Raw genomic sequence first — 18,996 nt, forward strand, 5'->3', positions numbered from 1 at the left:
GTGAAGGACATAAGTCACATGCTACATATCTGGTTACCCGCAATATCACGGTTTGTGACATTTTTTTCTTGTGAGAACGCATTGTTAACACTCTACCTGTCAAAGGTCATGCATTAAAATGCACTCATCCTGCAGACTTCAGTATTATAAGCTCTGCCACAGATTAACCCAAGTATGTGTAAAAATACATGTGGCATGTTAACAAACAACATATACACACGGTCATTCTCTGAGCTGGATGGTTTTATTTCATTTTATTTTCTACAAACAGGTTAGTTAGCAGCAAATTAAATCTCATTAATTTCACTGTACATGCAGGACTGTCACAGAAAAGTTATACACATGTATGCATATACTTGACAATGTATCCGCAGACATATCACGCTGGTAAACAGAAAATTACCTGACTGCATGTAATCGCATGCTAAGGTATCAACTCTATGTACGTCATTTAAATATATATTTATTAGCCGCTCATATTATCTTGAAAAGACTTTATTTCGCAGGAATAATCCAGTCTGGTATGAGTCTCCAGCGATTGAGATATTGTATTTCACCTAAAGTTTGTATGTAAAAATGTATTTTCAGAAGCATATAAAGGCCTTAAAATATGATACTTAATTTTGATGCCAAAAGGCTTTTCTGAAAAGAAATTTATCAAACTTCTGAAAAAAAACCCTCCTAAGTGGAATTATACCGTGAATCAATCAACCAGAATTAGGTAATATACGTCACTTGAAAATACTTAACTTCAGGTGAAATATGGTATACATTAACTGTTTACTATATCCTGAGCCTTATCTCACACAACCACTCTGTGGAGCATATTATAAAAGTATAACATCAAACTGTGTCGGTACAAATTTTCATCCACTACACAAGAATTACACCGTTACTTCTCATGGCCTTCCAAAGTTGTCAGGATTTGGGAACGGCTGTGTTTATCTTCAAACCATGCATCATTTTGATCTCTTCTTCCAAAGCCTTAAACAGAGAACAAAAAGAGGTGTTTACAAACAAATGTATTGAATCATCCTATAGTTACAGATTTGCAAAATACCAACTGGCCCATGAGTATACATATATATCATAACTACAAGACTAGCAATGGCAACAGACAGACTCAAATATATTCTCCTACAACTGGGAGAAGGATGAAATTTGTAGCACCTGTACCTACGTGTACAAGAGCCTTAAAAGCGTACATAAATAAATAAAACAAGGTACAAAGGACCTCTTACAGAGTCAATCTAGTTTGTCCCAATCAGGAGGCACCTCGAAATATATAGAAATGTACACTGGCAGCAGGTCAATATAAACAAGACAAATCAAAAGGAAGAATATGATATTCACCTTCTATAGCCTGTCAAAATTTACATCTGCAATTTTCAGCAGCAGTTTAAAGGGATTTGGACCATCTTGCACCCTATTTGTAACCTATGGTATGACATTGGTAATCTTGTTAAAGCATATATTATATTCAACATATAATACTGAATAACTGTGTACAGTGACACAAGAATTTTTTCCTCTATAGGGAGGAGGCCAAGTAATCATTCATGAGTAGAGGATACCACAATGCTCTAATTAAACCACTGCCTTTTACCAAGTACTTCCTCTCAAACCGTAAGTGGGAAGGCCTGTCAGCAACCTGTAGATGGTCGTGGGTTCCCCCAGGTTTTCCCCTGCCAGGTTTTCCTCCACCATAATGCTGACCACCGTCGTATAAGTGAAATATTCTTAAGTATGGCGTAAAACACCAATCAAATAAATAAATAAACAAATTTTACCAAGTACCATGCAAATCTCGATCATAACACAAAGCCTCAGCCATCCAGGATTTGAGCCTCTCACCTTATGTCAATATCTCTCTCCAGATAACTGAGCACTTGAAAGATAGCTCTGACTTAACTGAGGACGAGTCAGGAGTAAAGGATGTGATATTTTAATTACAAAAAGCCTGGGAAAATAATTTTTTATCAGACTGCTCTGATAACAGATTTACAAAAACTACACCATTTGAAATACGCATTTGCCTAGATTCTCTGGATTCCCTTAACACAATCTGACTGGAATCCATTTAGATTCTCCTACTTGCAAAATTCAGGCCCTGAACAAAACTTCAGGTCAAATACAATATTTGTGTTATACCAAACAGACATGCGAACAAAATTATCTCCAGCTGGCCCAAGCTACTTAGCATATTTACAGCCGCAGATAGTACTTAATTTTATCTCAATGAAAGATATATGGACATCAAGCAAACTCTGTGAGTGCAGCAATGTCACATCATACATACGCTATACACAATTATCAACCAGTACTTCCTGGTAGATAAAAGTGACATGACGGTTTACACTCATACATGCCGGTAGAATTTTCAGTTTAATCGTTCCATCCTACATGTGAGATTATACATCCACATTCCCTCTTTTTTATAAGAAACTATAAGTATGATAAGAAACTCCAATAACCATGACAAGGGCCGGCCATCACCCTGTCACGGTTATTTTTATATTTGTTTATAAACTTCATTTGATTATATTTAATTGAGGTCGTAACACACTAGGCTTTTACTTTCAGGCTTTCTTCAAAGGCTTAGTTCAATAGCTTTTATAGTTCAGGCTTAAATCTGTTAGGATTATTAGGGGTTGAAACAAGCCATTCCGAATTGAATCCCTAGTGTACACAATGCTTCCAGTGGTATTTGAAGCAAAGCTTACAAAAAATTTTAAAAAGTCATTTGATATCACCTATGTACACTCATCTGGTGTATCTGCACTGTAAGCAATACTACAAGACATAGTCCTGTTGTCACTGTCTTTTAGAGGTACATGTACTGCACATGCAGGTTTAGATATGACAGTGTGAAGAATTAGTTTCACATCACCTTTACTTGTATTTTACATGTACCCACATATGCGTACACTGTACCTGTACGTTTGTCATTAAATTTATTTCATTATTTAGGAATACATGTGCATGTGTATGTCACTTATACAACAACGACTGATATTAGGAGGAAACCGAAGAGAGCCAGGAGGAAAATTTAAAAATTATTTGCTTCAGACAGTTGCAAACCAAGCTTAATGCATTATTCATTTAAATGAGCAAATGCAACTTAAAGACACCCGACCCAGATTAATGTAAAATATGTTTGCAATTTCAAAAACACATGGGCTGCAAACGGCTATGTTAAATGTTTGTTTACCTAGATAAGTTCATTGTTAAAAACGTTGCCGTGAAATTATTTCTTTTATTAAAATGGCAAAAGGTTTCATAAAACTCCACTCCCTGTGTGGGTGAATGGTATAGAATGATGTATTGTGCACCATCTGAATGAAGGAATGATTATGGTTTATTGCCACATTATCCTATCAAGAGATGTATAGGCCTCACCTATAGCTATAATCACAAGGCCTACAAAACCAAAGTTTCATAGTTTTTTTTTTTTTTTTTTTTTTTTTTGCGTGTCTTCCGGCTTTGGGTAAATAGACCTTACATGGACATACCGTACACATGACTGACAGTCCGTGATGATAGCTGCAGACAAGCCAGAATCACTATAATCCTCAGTGACCTGTGGGTAACACTATCATAGTTTATGGCAGCTTATATTTACATGCAGATAAGAAAGTCTCTTCAGGTGAAGGTTATAGAACCACTCATTCAATTCAATTCAATTCATCCATACAATTAAATTTGTCCTGACATCAAATACAGAAAAAATGTTTTAAGAAAAGATCCAGAACACGTAGTCACGTATAAATGCCGTCAATTTTTTATACCCATGATTGCTTCCTAAATTCAGCCAAGTGTTAAAAACATTCAACTTTTTGAGAGACCGAAATTTTAGAAAAGCAATCATTATAAATGTATTTCGATAAATGTGAAAATGTGTCATATTATATTATCTAGGGAGTAAATTGATTATTTAACCTAAGGTTATAGATGTAAGAAACTTTCTCACTTTCAGTATGGGTTTGCAAATTCAGCCAAAGGCCTAAAACACTATATCATACAAATTTTTAAAAAAAAAACTTGAGGGGTTGGGGGAAGGGGGGCCGAGGGGGTTTGCACTCCAATGCCACACAATGCCCCAGAAGCCTCTCACCAATGGGGTCGCTGTGAGTTCAAGTCCAGCTCATGCTGGCTTCCTCTCTGGCCGTATGTGGAATTTGGTCTACCAGAAACTTGCGGATGGTCGTGGGTTTCCCCCGGGCTCTGCCTAGTTTCCTTCCACCATAATGCCGGCCACTGTCATATAAGTGAAATATTCCTGAGTACAGCATAAAACACCAATTGAATAAATACATATATAATTTATTAAAAAAAAAACTTTGATCAAACTGAAAATGAAAATGTGTGATTTTGCGTCACCTACAACAAGCACATGTTTCAATTCCTTGTGTCATTTGGGGCATATTTCAATCTTAGTCTAAGATTGGACATATCTTAATACTTTCTCAATTTAAGCCGAAATTACATGTATATGGGTTCTTAAGGGTACCCAAAATAGGCCCTATGGATTTGTACATGAGAGTGTTGGCTGAGTTATTGTCCTTTAATACATGTACATATAGGTCTGGGTGATTAATGCCATTATGCCATCTCATTGTTGAGTGAGCTGACAACGTAAGCCTGACTATTCAAATATAATGGCAATGACACACACGAAAAAGGAACTAAACAACAAGCAAGTACTAGAAGTGACTGAAAATCATTGAGATCTTTAATATTTCCGAGCAAGCAGACAAGTGGGACAATAAAGAATAAATGGGAATGACTCGCACAAAAAAGGAACTCAAGGAAAAGGTACATGTATACAACCAAACCATGAAGTGATTTTAAAGACATCTAATTCTTAAGCTGTTGAGTGATGAAAACTAAAATAACTGGCATACAGGAAGATGGAATTCAGAACAAAACAACCACAAAGAAGATTCTTATGCATAACATACAAGTACTATCGGAATACAAAAATGTAGAAAGTTCAGAAGGCTCATTGGTTTTTTTTTTCACTCTATCACTTCTCCACATCAGACCAATCCATACTCTTACACCTATATTGTCCATACAAGTAGATGAATGCAAAGAACATGCATAATATTGTAATGGCATCTGTGAGTCGAACAATTTTATTAAAACCAGTCCAGGGAAAACCAACATGTACATTGAACAGATTGAACAGTGTCCTCAATTAAGAATTCCCTCGATCCTCCTCCTCACTTTTCTATTTCCTCCTCCTCCCTCAGTGAGATAATACCTAAGCCCATGTACTTTACCACTTCACCTGTCACTCAGTATTTAATCTGACTACTACTTTTTTCCTTTATTTTTTTTTTCACTTGAAACAGCTAGTAAAGCTGTTGATTATTGCATTGTATATATAGCACATTACTGGTTCGTATGATGAACATGTGACAATTATACAGATGAGTTTAAAAATTACAGGGGAGTCCCCTCCAAGGTTTCTTAATTCTGCACCATTCTTTTTAAGCACCATACAAGTGGCGGATTAGCTGACAGCATTATCATACTTGTGGATGACTTAGCGGTCTGCTGAGATCTGAATAACCAGAGAACAAAGATATTGTACTTCTAGTTATAACAGCATGATGCGGGTTAGGCAAGGGGAATCCCCACCAAGTCACAGACCCTATAAATCCAGGTTATAAATACTACAGTAGTCTCCCCCTGGCTGTAGTTGCTATAAATAAATTCAGACAGGTAACGCTACACTGCACACATACAGTACCTAAAATCCTCAATAAATTCGACCACTCAAGTATAATGCCAAACGTAATTTGAAAGCATAATTCGTAAGACTTTGAAGACTTAACCGTATTGTTGAGGTTGCGTTAAAAATAAACTCCACAGAAATTGTCAAATAGCCTGTCCAGATCAGATAATTTCCCATTAATATGCCAAATGTGCACCATGTCTGAGGTAGAGTTTGTTGAGGATTTAGGTTACATACACATCTGCACAAAACCCCATATCACACACACTGTGTTTCCTAAAACATACATGTATATTTACATTCTCTGTATAAAATTTCATTGAGTCTATAGGCTTTCTTTTCATGAACAAACAAAAAATTTATTTATAACAAGAGCTTTTGTAGAACTTACTTGTGTAAATATTTAACTGAAATTTAAGTACAAATAGCATGTACATGTGAGACTTCTAAGTAATAAGATTTCATAGTAAAATCTGGGCCTGCCCACTATTAAATCATGCAAGCCTATACACATCATACACAATATATACAAAACACCATGTGGGCCTAGATGTAGCCTTGTGAATAGGTAAGTGACAATTATAAACAGATTTAATCACTTGTGCAAATTAACTGTCTGTATATTATTGTAAGATGCATAATATTTGCATAACCCTAGTTCTTCAATCTTTTCAACCATCTCTGTAATTAACATTTTCAAACGTTCGCAGAGAGTGGTTGAACTCCTTTGTGAAGAATGCATCTTTAGTCACAAAAACGAACCATTTTAGCTTAAATTTGATAAAAAGTGGATACATCAATTGTTCTGAAATAAAATGATTCAGTGTTTGGAAAGGTTGAAGATTCACAATATTTTGTGAAGAACACTTTACCCCAAAGAGTAACCTATAACCATAGATAGATGAGAGGTTAAAGCGACACGGTCACCCAAATATTAGGTATTTTTGCGTTATTACAGAATGAGACGAATATCAGTATTTTCTCAAGAAGTAAAAGTTCCAAGCTTTTCATTAATCCCACCCCTAGCACTGTGCGTTAAGCAAATGTTTATAACAAAAAAACTGAAAACCAAAAAGTCTGCCAGAATATTTAAATCAGGCAGTGTCAATTTAGTTGAAATGGAGCATGCACACAGCAATTGGTAAACTTCAAATGTAAACAAACATGGCTAAAGACGGGTCTATGGCTTGCTCATGACAGGATCGGCCAAAAAGAGACGTGGAAATAGAGCTCAACAGGTTGACAAGCAAGCCTAGAGGTATAATTGGTGGTCAATTTGAACAGTCTAATACGTTGAAGAAAGGAAAAGGTCTCACAAAGCATAATGTCGTTTAGTTAGTGCTTGTTGGACTTGCCACTTATCTGCTGTTTACTTTGTGGACAACTGAATTTGCCCTTAACACTCTATTATAAGTAGCATTTTTAGCCAAGCTTTCTCTTTTTATTGCATGCCAGTTACAGTGCAATATGTATATCTTCCATATAATACTTAGATGGCGCAATATCAATTCAAAGATAGCAAAATCACACTGTCGAGGTTTCTGCCACTCACACATACCTCGTTCGACATATTTGTTTTGACCGGAATTTTCCTAACGCTGCGCATATGCTTTGGGCCCTTCCTGTTGAATATTAATGAGGCCAAATGGCCCGCCCTCCTTGCCTTGAATATGAATAATGGCAGGACTTCACCGGGCTCACACAAGCTGCTTACTCAATGAATATTTTTATTTCAACATGCGTGATTTAGTTTATGAACAAACTTGAAAACTTCGTTAAGACGTTGCAATCAGAATTTGTTCAAAAATCTCAATTTCAAACAACCATGTCACTTTAAAGTATGTCATAAGCACAGAGGATATTGTACAGTGAAGGCTGAATATCATAAACATTTTTCAAGTGAGAGGTGAAGAAAATAATCCACCAGATGCAAAGTGTTGAGTGGGCTTCTGTTTCCACCTTTCACAAGAAAAATATTCATGATAATCAACCATCACTGTGCAATATTCTGTTTATTATTTATATTTTGACAATATAGGGTTTCTATGTGTTTGAACAAGTTTAAGCAATGTTTTCAGTTGCAGGCAATCGCAGACTTGTATGACTTGTATAACGTCTCGTGTCTTGTTACGTGACGTAAGAAATGTTGAAGTTGACTGAAATTGTATTATTCTGTTGAGCTCGGATTGGGAAGTCATAAAACAAAATGTTTCTCTTTTGTCTGGGTGTGTAATAATCAAAGTGATATCTAACTCTAGCCACTGAGATATCACTTTTATCAGTGAAGGAAATCGAAACATTTAACCTTTATATAAATAATAAATCATACTAATTTGCTGTGAATGACACTGCTGCTTTGTACAAGAAGAAACTGTTGTAAAATTCCATTTGGAGTGTTTTGATATCTACCTCATCATACCTCAGTTAACAACACATTTTTACACTGTTAGAGCCTGTCTTAAATTTCATGAATTCTGGGTGAAATCAGAAATCAATACCCAGAAATACTGAAGTTATCCACTGCTGTTGTAGACATGGGTCAGAGGTATTGAGACTGCAAGCTGGTTCAACACCCAGAAATACTGAAGTTATCCACTGCTGTTGTAGATATGGGTCAGAGGTATTGAGACTGCAAGCTGGTTCAACACCCAGAAATACTGAAGTTATCCACTGCTGTTGCAGATATGGGTCAGAGGTATTGAGACTGCAAGCTGGTTCAACACCCAGAAATACTGAAGTTATCCACTGCTGTTGTTGATATGGGTTAGAGGTATTGAGACTGCAAGCTGGTTCAACACCCAGAAATACTGAAGTTATCCACTGCTGTTGTAGATATTGGTCAGAGGTATTGAGACTGCAAGCTGGTTCAATTTCTGGTTCAATAACATGTTATGTATAAAGCAGAAATCTCTTGCATTTTTTGCATGAGAACGCAGCAGCTGTTTTTCCCACGAGGAGCAGACTATGTCACATTCCTGGTATGGCTGTCAGCTTACAAATTACCTCATTAACCCGACCCTCCTGCATAACGTATTCAACATTATGTATTCATAATATGTGTGGGAATATCTGCTGCATAAAATATTCATACACAGACGTATATATAGCCTTTTGAGTGAGCGTTGTAGCTCGCCAACCCCTGTGAAATCTGTGGAGTGCGCCTAGATTATAAGGATCTCAGCCCTCCAGGCAAGCTTGACGCAATCAATATGCCACAGACATAGAGTCTCCACTGTGGACAGTGGCAGTGATCAGAATACAGGCCCAGCCTTGTCTGCTACAACGTAATTTTGTCTCTGATGGGTGCAAAATGAGTGCCCGACAGTGTCCAGCATGATACCCAATATATTAGCACTGGCATCAAACATGTCCTTGTTGAATTTATAGGCTTCACCCAATAAATTCTGCGCAGTTGACTCTGTATAATATATTTCAAATGTTTAATTATTTTTCACTTCAAAAGTACAAAATTCAGGAGATTCATAATTACAAAAACACAATAACATTATAAATGAGGGATTCAGTGGTTACATGAAGATCTGTCTCACTTGATATAATCCCCGTACATATAGCTATGGGGTACCATTGCGCTATTTATTCCATACATTTACTTTTAAACTCATTTTTAAAGCTTTATATACCATTTATAAATTTATTAATAAAGAGTAGTTTACAGCTTTTAAAATTGTGTGTTTTTAGAGCTTTATAAATGTTTCTTAAATCAGAAAAAAGCAAAAAAAAATATTTTCAAAGCTTTAAAAATAGAGAACAAATAGCACCACAGCAACCCATATACAGTAATTTGCCTGTCACTATCACTGGATATGTAGTATCCACAGTGCATGCCTCTGTCACTGGATACATGATACAAACAGTGGTGTATATGCCTATGTCACTGGATACATGATACAAACAGTGGTGTACATGCCTGTCACTGGATACATGATACAAACAGTGGTGTACATGTCTCTGTCACTGGATACATGATACAAACAGTGGTGTACATGCCTCTGTCACTGGATACATGATACAAACAGTGGTGTACATGCCTCTGTCACTGGATACATGATACAAACAGTGGTGTACATGTCTCTGTCACTGGATACATGATACAAACAGTGGTGTACATGCCTCTGTCACTGGATACATGATACAAACAGTGGTGTACATGCCTCTGTCACTGGATACATGATACAAACAGTGGTGTACATGCCTCTGTCACTGGATACATGATACAAACAGTGGTGTACATGCCTCTGTCACTGGATACATGATACAAACAGTGGTGTACATGCCTGTCACTGGATACATGATACAAACAGTGGTGTACATGTCTCTGTCACTGGATACATGATACAAACAGTGGTGTACTCTGTCACTGGATACATGATACAAACAGTGGTGTACTCTGTCACTGGATACATGATACAAACAGTGGTGTACATGCCTCTGTCACTGGATACATGATACAAACAGTGGTGTACATGCCTCTGTCACTGGATACATGATACAAACAGTGGTGTACATGCCTGTCACTGGATACATGATACAAACAGTGGTGTGCATGTCTCTGTCACTGGATACATGATACAAACAGTGGTGTACATGCCTATGTCACTGGATACATGATACAAACAGTGGTGTACATGTCTCTGTCACTGGATACATGATACAAACAGTGGTGTACATGTCTCTGTCACTGGATACATGATACAAACAGTGGTGTGCATGTCTCTGTCACTGGATACATGATACAAACAGTGGTGTACATGTCTCTGTCACTGGATACATGATACAAACAGTGGTGTACATGCCCCTGTCACTGAATACACGGTACAAACAGTGGTGCGCATGCCTGTCACTGGATACATGATACAAACAGTGGTGTACATGCCTCTGTCACTGGATACATGATACAAACAGTGATGTACATGTCTCTGTCACTGGATACATGATACAAACAGTGGTGTACTCTGTCACTGGATACATGATACAAACAGTGGTGTACATGCCTCTGTCACTGGATACATGATACAAACAGTGGTGTACATGCCTCTGTCACTGGATACATGATACAAACAGTGGTGTACATGCCTGTCACTGGATACATGATACAAACAGTGGTGTACATGCCTCTGTCACTGGATACATGATACAAACAGTGGTGTACATGCCTCTGTCACTGGATACATGATACAAACAGTGGTGTACATGCCTCTGTCACTGGACACATGATACAAACAGTGGTGTACATGCCTCTGTCACTGGATACATGATACAAACAGTGGTGTACATGCCTGTCACTGGATACATGATACAAACAGTGGTGTGCATGTCTCTGTCACTGGATACATGATACAAACAGTGGTGTGCATGCCTCTGTCACTGGATACATGATACAAACAGTGGTGTACATGCCTCTGTCACTGGATACATGATACAAACAGTGGTGTACATGCCTGTCACTGGATACATGATACAAACAGTGGTGTACATGCCTCTGTCACTGGATACATGATACAAACAGTGGTGTACATGTCTCTGTCACTGGATACATGATACAAACAGTGGTGTGCATGTCTCTGTCACTGGATACATGATACAAACAGTGGTGTACATGCCTCTGTCACTGGATACATGATACAAACAGTGGTGTACATGCCCCTGTCACTGAATACACGGTACAAACAGTGGTGCGCATGCCTGTCACTGGATACATGATACAAACAGTGGTGTACATGCCTCTGTCACTGGATACATGATACAAACAGTAATGTGCATGCCTGTCTTTGAATACACGGTATCTACAGTAGTGTGCATGCCCCTGTCACTGGATACACGATACAAACAGCGGTGTGCATGCCTCTGTCTTAGGATACATGGTATCTACAGTAATGTGTATGCCACTGTCTTTGGATACACGGTATACACAGTGGTGTACATGTCTCTGTCTCTGGATACATGGTATCTACAGCAGTCTACATGCCTCTGTCACTGGATACATTGTATCTACAGTAGTGTGCACACCTCTGTCTCTGGATACATGGTATCTACAGTAGTGTGCATGCCTCTGTCACTGGATACATGATATCTACAGTAGTGTGAATGTCTCTGTCTTTGGATACATGGTATCTACAGTAGTGTGCATCACTCTGTCAATGGATATACAATACAAACAGTGGTGTGCATGCCTCTGTCTTAGGATACATGGATTCAATTTACTCTGGATACATGATACAAACAGTACCGTGCATGTTTGTGTTTCTGGATACATGATACAAACAGTACTGTGCATGTTTGTGTTTCTGGATACATGATACAAACAGTACCCTGCATGTTTGTATCTCTGGATACATGATACAAACAGTACAAAAAGAAAAGCTCTCTTTGTTTGCACAAAAACAGTTAATTTTCCAACAGGTCTGGGGGTCTAAGGTCTTGACCGTAATAAAGTTACATGTACTCCAATAGAATGAAAATCCTTAGAGCATATGTGTACCTGAAAGACGATAAACTTCAAACCAAATCTGATGCGCATCCGCCATGTTAGCTTACTGGTTCAATACATTATTTTAACAACCGCAGTCCCACCTACCAACATTAACAGGTTTTGAGCACTTCACAATCAATGAATTAGATAAGTACACATTGTCACCATGTAAACCATTAATTAATCAATACAGAGTATCTATGTGCTGCTGCTTTAATCCAAGCTTGTGACCTTACCAGTATGAACTGGCACATAGATTATCAATTTCTTACTACATCTGTCTACTGCTGATATACATGTATGCAAGGGTCAAGCAGAAATACACATGTATGTAAGGGCCATGCAGAAATACACATATATGCATCCCATAAAGACTCATATCCACAAGAGTAATATCCTGATATACCATGTAACAAAATAAATCCACAGGCCAGTTGCGAAGTGGGTAACTCTCATCAAGCAACAGAACTGTGAGAAGTATGGTATGAAAATATGCCCCAAAATATGTCAGACTGACGAACAAGGACATTTACCGCTTTCAAACAAGCATTAAAACTTTCCTAGCATGTATCCATGAACACGTTAATTAGCAAGTATTAACATTCGGTTGACGCCGCTACATGCTCAAGTTTTAATGTGAGGGTGAAAAGCAATAAATGTTCTTCACCATCAAACTGGCACACGTGGGGCTGTTTCACACTGTAATTTGCAACTGCATTGTTCAATGAGAGTAACCGCACTCCACAGCTAATCCTCAGGCCTATACTGTATTTCAGTCATGCCATCACTGTAATGAATACTTACTCTAACAATATATACTTTATTTGCTCCTCGAATCAAACCTCAAACACCTTTCTAAAATCAACCGACTTTTCAGAATCATGCAAAACAATTAACTTTGTCATGGAAAAAAGCACTACAATTTAAAACTGATTACCAGTAACTTACTGTATGCTGGTAACAACAGTTATTAAAAATCTGCTCTCCATACATTCTTGGGGGGCCACCCATGGCTTTGTTGGTTAGTGCGCTAGCCCAGCGTAATGACCCAGGAGCTTCCCACCAATGTGGCTGCAGTGAGTTCAAGTCCAGCTCATGCTGGCTTCCTATCTCGCTGTGCGTGGGCAGGTCCTCAGCAATGTGCGGATGGTCATGGGTTTCCCCCGGGCTCTGCCCGGTTTCCTCCCGCCATAATGCTGGCCATCATTGTATAAGTTAAATATTCTTCAGGACGACGTAAAACACCAATCAAATAAATAAATAAATCAATACATCCTTCTGTTAAAGATCAGGAGAACTCTCAACCATGCATGCAAAATAAGGAACTTTTAGGTCAAATACAGTAATCTAGCTTTGTCATTTGTGTGACAACTAGATTATATACTGCAATATATTATCGGTAATGAGAAACTTGCTGTATGATAATTCCTATGAAAAAATCCACTCTGAATACATTCTCCCTCACGTAAAATCCTTAGGGGTCGTAACCTTACCCTGGTGACAAGTACCAAGGCGGCATATGCCACCAGTAAGGATCATGAAACTGATTAGGCCAGTGTAACATTACGACCCCTGGAGAAACATAACTGTATTCTCTCCTAAAGCTCAAGCATTTTAACATGACCAGATGCCGATATGAATACTGTATCTCTATGGCATAAAAGTGTCAGAATTATGAGAAATTTTTTCTGATGGGTACATGAAGGCTGGAGTTCCCATCACATAACATTCATTACTATTCCAGTTAAGTGAAATTCTCCAAAATAGCGGTGACATTTTGACTTTAATACATGTACATGTTACATAGCGCTTTGTGACTAGCAAGGCTGGATGAAGGGAGATAACTCTAAGAAAAAGCTGCATGTACACACTTATTTATTTATTTATTTGACTGGTGTTTCACACCGTACTCAAGAATATTTCCACTTACGACTGGAGAGGAAGCCAGCATGAGCTGGACTTGAACTCACAGCGACTGCATTGGTGAGAGGCTCCTGGGTCATTACGCTGCGCTAGAGCGATAACCACCTGAGCCATGGAGGCCCCCATGTACACACTTAAACAGGTACTCTAATTCTTCAACCTTTTCAACCGCCTGTGCAACCAATATTTTTAAACACTGAGAGAACTATGGGGTGCAAAGAAAAAATCTTCACAGTTTCAGGAAGCCTCAATATTTACTGATACAAAAAAATCAGTTCAGCATCGTTTTCATCGCAGCTGTAGGCAGAAATACCACTAAAAAAATTCTTTTTCAAGGTTAAATAGGTTAAGATATACAGTGTCACACTTACCTCATTCACCATCCTGTGCTGCTTGATCGTCCTATGACCACGAAACTCCTCTGCTTCTATACAGACCTCGTACATGGCTCCACATCCTCCTGTACAAGTCACGCATACAAATAACATAAGTCACCGATTCGCTTTACAGCATTTAACTCATCAAAGCTAATGTGTTCAAGACCATAAACATCATGCCTACATGTACTTATGTGCATATGCTATATTGCACGTGTGTAACAGACACTGGTGAACTATTTACATGTGTTCACATAATAACAAAAGCAAATAATTTTTTCACTGCCATACATGTATATCAGTTTTAAATGAAACCGGGCAGAGCCCAGGGAAAGCACAGGACCCCCCGCATATTGCTGGCAGACCTTCCCGCATACAGCCAGAGAGGAAGCTAGCAAAAGCTGGACTTGAACTCACAACAACGGCATTGATGAGAGACTCCTGGGTCATAGCACCTAACCACTGAGGCCACAGAGACCCTGGTTTCTTTCTTAATTGTCTCAAGATGAACTTAAACCAAATTCATACAAAATATATATTTGAGAACTGAGCCAACAGGTGGCCTGAATATGCTGTTGTTTGGATACTACATGTAGGTTCATAGGAAACTTAGCAAGATGCTACGACCAAAAATCTTTGTTGAGCATCACACAATTCAGTCAAAAGCAAATCAGTAAAAAATGGAGATTAGGGCACTTTTTTCACATTGTCATTATTCTGAGTTATTTATTTGATTGGTGTTTTATGCCATACTCAAGAATATTTCACTCATACGACAGCGACCAGCATTATGGTGGGAGGAAACACGCTGTCATTAGGAATGTGCCGAACAAGAATATTTTATTGATGGTCCAGACTACACATATCATTTCACCCTCAAACAAAATAAGCCAGGTTAAAGATTCTGTTTATAAAAAGTACTGATTCAGATAATTGCAAGTAACCTATGCATTTGATGTGTTCAGTCCAGAAAATAAATCAATACTGTAATTTCTGATAATTTTTAGACCTGATATTAGTAGTGCAGAAAGAAAAAAAACTTTCTTTTGTTTTGCTTTCGTAAAAGTGAAGCTATTTATATACTGTGCATAAGATGGCCTAACCATCTGAGAAAAGAGAAACTGTGTACTCCTGTTACATTACATGTATGTAAGCTAAAAGTAACAGACCAGATATCCCAAAGTTTAAAAGAATTACAGTACATGTAAACATCATTCATTCACATCAGAACAATTAGCCTGTGTTCTACCAGATATCATAAGTTCTGGTTTCTAACCTGATATATCCGTCACCTCCACTCCTGATGCCTTTGGGAACTTCGCCTTGAGGATATCCCGCAGCCTTTTCTCCCCCTCAGTGAGCTCTTCTTGCTGACCACTGGAGCTGGACATCCAACGAGGGGAGACAACTCTCCATAACTGGTGAGGAAACAAGCGTACATTGTACATGAATATCTTTCAAGTTTGCGCAGAGACCGCTAAATGTTTATACAACCCTTTATAATCTCACATTCTTCAACACTAAACTGTGAAGCTTTGTCACTGCCATGTTAAAAGTATACCTTACATTTCTCGCCCTGCAGTTTGAATCTTAAAAAGCTCTCACTATAAACAGGACAAATGTTTACGCAATATGGCTTCTTCCAAATCGAGAGTCATCTAAATGCATCAGAACTTTGCATCAAGAATTATCCTTTGAAATGACGGTCAGTGTACTGATCTGGGGCTATGTCTGCTTGATAACATGCATACATGTATATACACAGAACGCTTACACAGATTGACACACTGTACAGATTTCAGATTTCAGCTTGCTGCTCAACACATAAAATTTAGGCACATAAAGCAAATTAAGCAGAGATGTGTCATTCCTTTGTGTAGGAAATTAGTATTCAGTGGCTGAATTTATTTATTTATTTATTTATTAGATCGGTGTTTTACACCGTACTCAAGAATATTTCACACGATGGCGGCCAGCATTATGGTGGGAGGAAACCAGGCACAGCCCAGGGGGTACACACGACCATCTGCACGCTGCTAGCAGACATTCAGTGGCTGAAAACTTTCTATGTACATGTACGTATGTATGTGTGTAAGTTTGAGGTTTAACGTCGTACTCAACAATTTTTCAGTCATATGACGATGAGAATCGAGCAGGCGTACTGTGTCTTCTTGAAGCAGGGCTAGTTCATGCTGCCAAACTGCTCCCGCCACTGAAGTATCATGGCAAAGACACCAGACACGATACCTCACCAAGTCACATTATACTGACACCGGGCCAATCAATTCCTTGCTCTTATCTCTCAGAGCTTAACAATGTTTTCAGTCTTGTGATTATGAGATTGTTGCTTAATGCATAAAATTTGGGCACATAAAGCAAATTAAGTAGAAATGTGTGATTCCTTAGTGTAGGAAATAAGTACCGTATTCAGTGGCTGAAAACTTTCTTTGTACATGTACGTATGTATGTGTGTTTACTTGGGTTTTATATTGTATTTAACAATTTTTCAGTCATTTGATATAATATTAATTTATTTACTTGACTGGTGTTTTACTCCGTGCTCAAGAATATTTCACTTATATGATGGCCGCCAGCATTTTGGTGGGAGGAAATCGGGCAGAGCCGGGTGGGAGGTGAAAACCCACAACCATCCGCAGGTTGCTGACAGACCCCAGTTCTTTGACAATGAGGATCACGGCATTTAGGTATGTACACTGTGTCTTCCTGTTGCAGGCTGAGTCCATGCTGCCAAAGTGCTGGCTTCACTGAAGCATCATGCTGAAGGCATCAGACATGACACCCCACCCATTCACATCATAAAGACATCAGGCCAACCTGTCATGTTTCCTTGCTCCAACATCTCATTGCCAAGTGCCAATCAAGGCACCAGCAAGTACCATTTTTAAAGTCTCTGGTATGAACCCACCTGGGATTTGACCCCAGGGTCTCCCGACTTCGAGGCAAACGCTCTAAGTATTAGGCCACCAAAGTGGTTTGTTAAGTCCTCTACACTAAGAATCTATTTATTTATTTATTTGATTGGTGTTTTACGTCGTACTCACGAATATTTCACTTATACGACGGCGGCCAGCATTATGGTGAGTGGAAACTCGGCAGAGCCCGGGGGAAACCCACGACCATCCATAGATTGCTGCGCTAAGAATCTATTATCCAGGCCAATGATGTCATACTACATATACATGTAGAAGAGCGTACCAAGAGAATGAACTGAATGTCCCATGGGCTAATGAAACGTCAATGTGACCACCAAAAAGAAAGGAAATTTTCACTGACTTCCAGCTTGTGTACCTGATTAAGTAAATGAATCATATATCACAGATGATATCCTTTGTTGCTGTGTAAAATATGTATGGTCATGAAAACAACTAATAATAAAGAGTAATCACTGCAGCCAGGTGCCAAACAACTACCTAGATACTGTGCATCTACAACTAATTATTTATTTATTTGATTGGTGTTTTACGCCGTACTCAGCAATATTTCACTTATACGACAGTGGCCAGCATTATGGTGGGAGGAGACTGGGCTTTGAGAAAACCATGACTATCCGCAGGTTCATCTATTACTAATGACTTGCTATACTGTACTAGGGACGTTACAGTAGATGCTGGCTCTTAGCCCCCGGAAAATCATGCTGAACCCCAGGTTACAGCCTATTCTCCCACCTAGGTCGAGAAGGTAGGTTGAGCAAAGACTGCACACCGGATTCATCATGAGTTAAAGTTCAGGAAGGAAACTGACAGGCTTGCCCAGTATATAACAAGTCGTTATAGATGCACAGTATCTACAGTGTTCCAAATGTAACACACATCAGGCCTTCAGCTAACTACGTTTTCGCTGATCTGGTGCACAAATAAAAGTTGTACCTTCTGACTCTGGGTGATGGGGTCCTTACACAACCTTCTCAACATCACGAATGTAGGGTAGACTTCAGTTAGCTAAGGTAATAATGTCTTATCGTCCCTTGAAGGTCGTCATTAGCCTACACGAAATGCTACTACAACTAAAACGTCGTCTGCTAGTGCTGTGTTCCGCTACAGCTTCCGCCGTTCCGGAAAACTGAATTGACACTGGCAGTTAACTTTTGATATGCATTCTCTTTCTGCCTTGAACCATAAGCAATCGCCCGTCCTATAACAACCAAAAAGATATTTACACTAAGACGACACTGAACAAGGAAATCTCTCCTGCCGTTTTCAAAGCTGTTACAAAGTTTTCGCTATGTCCATGCAGTCAGTCCGATCTGCGGCTCGAGAAAAGGATAAACCTTGCAGTGGTTGTCGGACACCACTTTTTCACAGGGGGCGCTGGGTTTTGAAAGAAGATATTTGCAACGGATAAAATTTCACAATTTGCTTTAGATGTTTGTTAGTCGGTTCAACGCTGCATAACATACGAAATCAGATATTGTAAATCATAGCAGAAAAACATTTGTATGCAGC

At 38.7% G+C, this 18,996-nt stretch overlaps 1 protein-coding gene across 1 annotated transcript; it reads right to left on the reverse strand.

The window, feature by feature from the left end:
- Positions 1 to 232: 232 nt before the first annotated feature.
- Positions 233 to 18,794, reverse strand: LOC135475445 (bolA-like protein 3). Its single transcript, XM_064755348.1, has 4 exons — positions 18,421 to 18,794; positions 15,810 to 15,951; positions 14,528 to 14,616; positions 233 to 984 (listed from the first exon to the last, which is right to left on the reverse strand). The coding sequence occupies exons 1-4, from the start codon at positions 18,463 to 18,465 to the stop codon at positions 919 to 921; spliced, it is 342 nt and encodes a 113-aa protein (XP_064611418.1). The 5' UTR covers positions 18,466 to 18,794; the 3' UTR covers positions 233 to 918.
- Between the last annotated feature and the right edge of the window lie 202 nt (positions 18,795 to 18,996).

This window comes from Liolophura sinensis, chromosome 9 (genome assembly GCF_032854445.1).
Source record: "Liolophura sinensis isolate JHLJ2023 chromosome 9, CUHK_Ljap_v2, whole genome shotgun sequence".
NCBI lineage: Eukaryota > Metazoa > Mollusca > Polyplacophora > Chitonida > Chitonidae > Liolophura > Liolophura sinensis.

Coding starts and splice junctions, on each gene's coding strand:
- LOC135475445 (XM_064755348.1), bottom strand. CDS start 18,465: ATGTTGAGAAGGTTGTGTAAGGACCCCATCACCCAGAGTCAGAAG. Junction 14,617..15,809: donor GGAGGTGACGGATATATCAG/GTTAGAAACCAG, acceptor TGACTTGTACAG/GAGGATGTGGAGCCATGTAC. Junction 985..14,527: donor AGCACAGGATGGTGAATGAG/GTAAGTGTGACA, acceptor TCTCTGTTTAAG/GCTTTGGAAGAAGAGATCAA.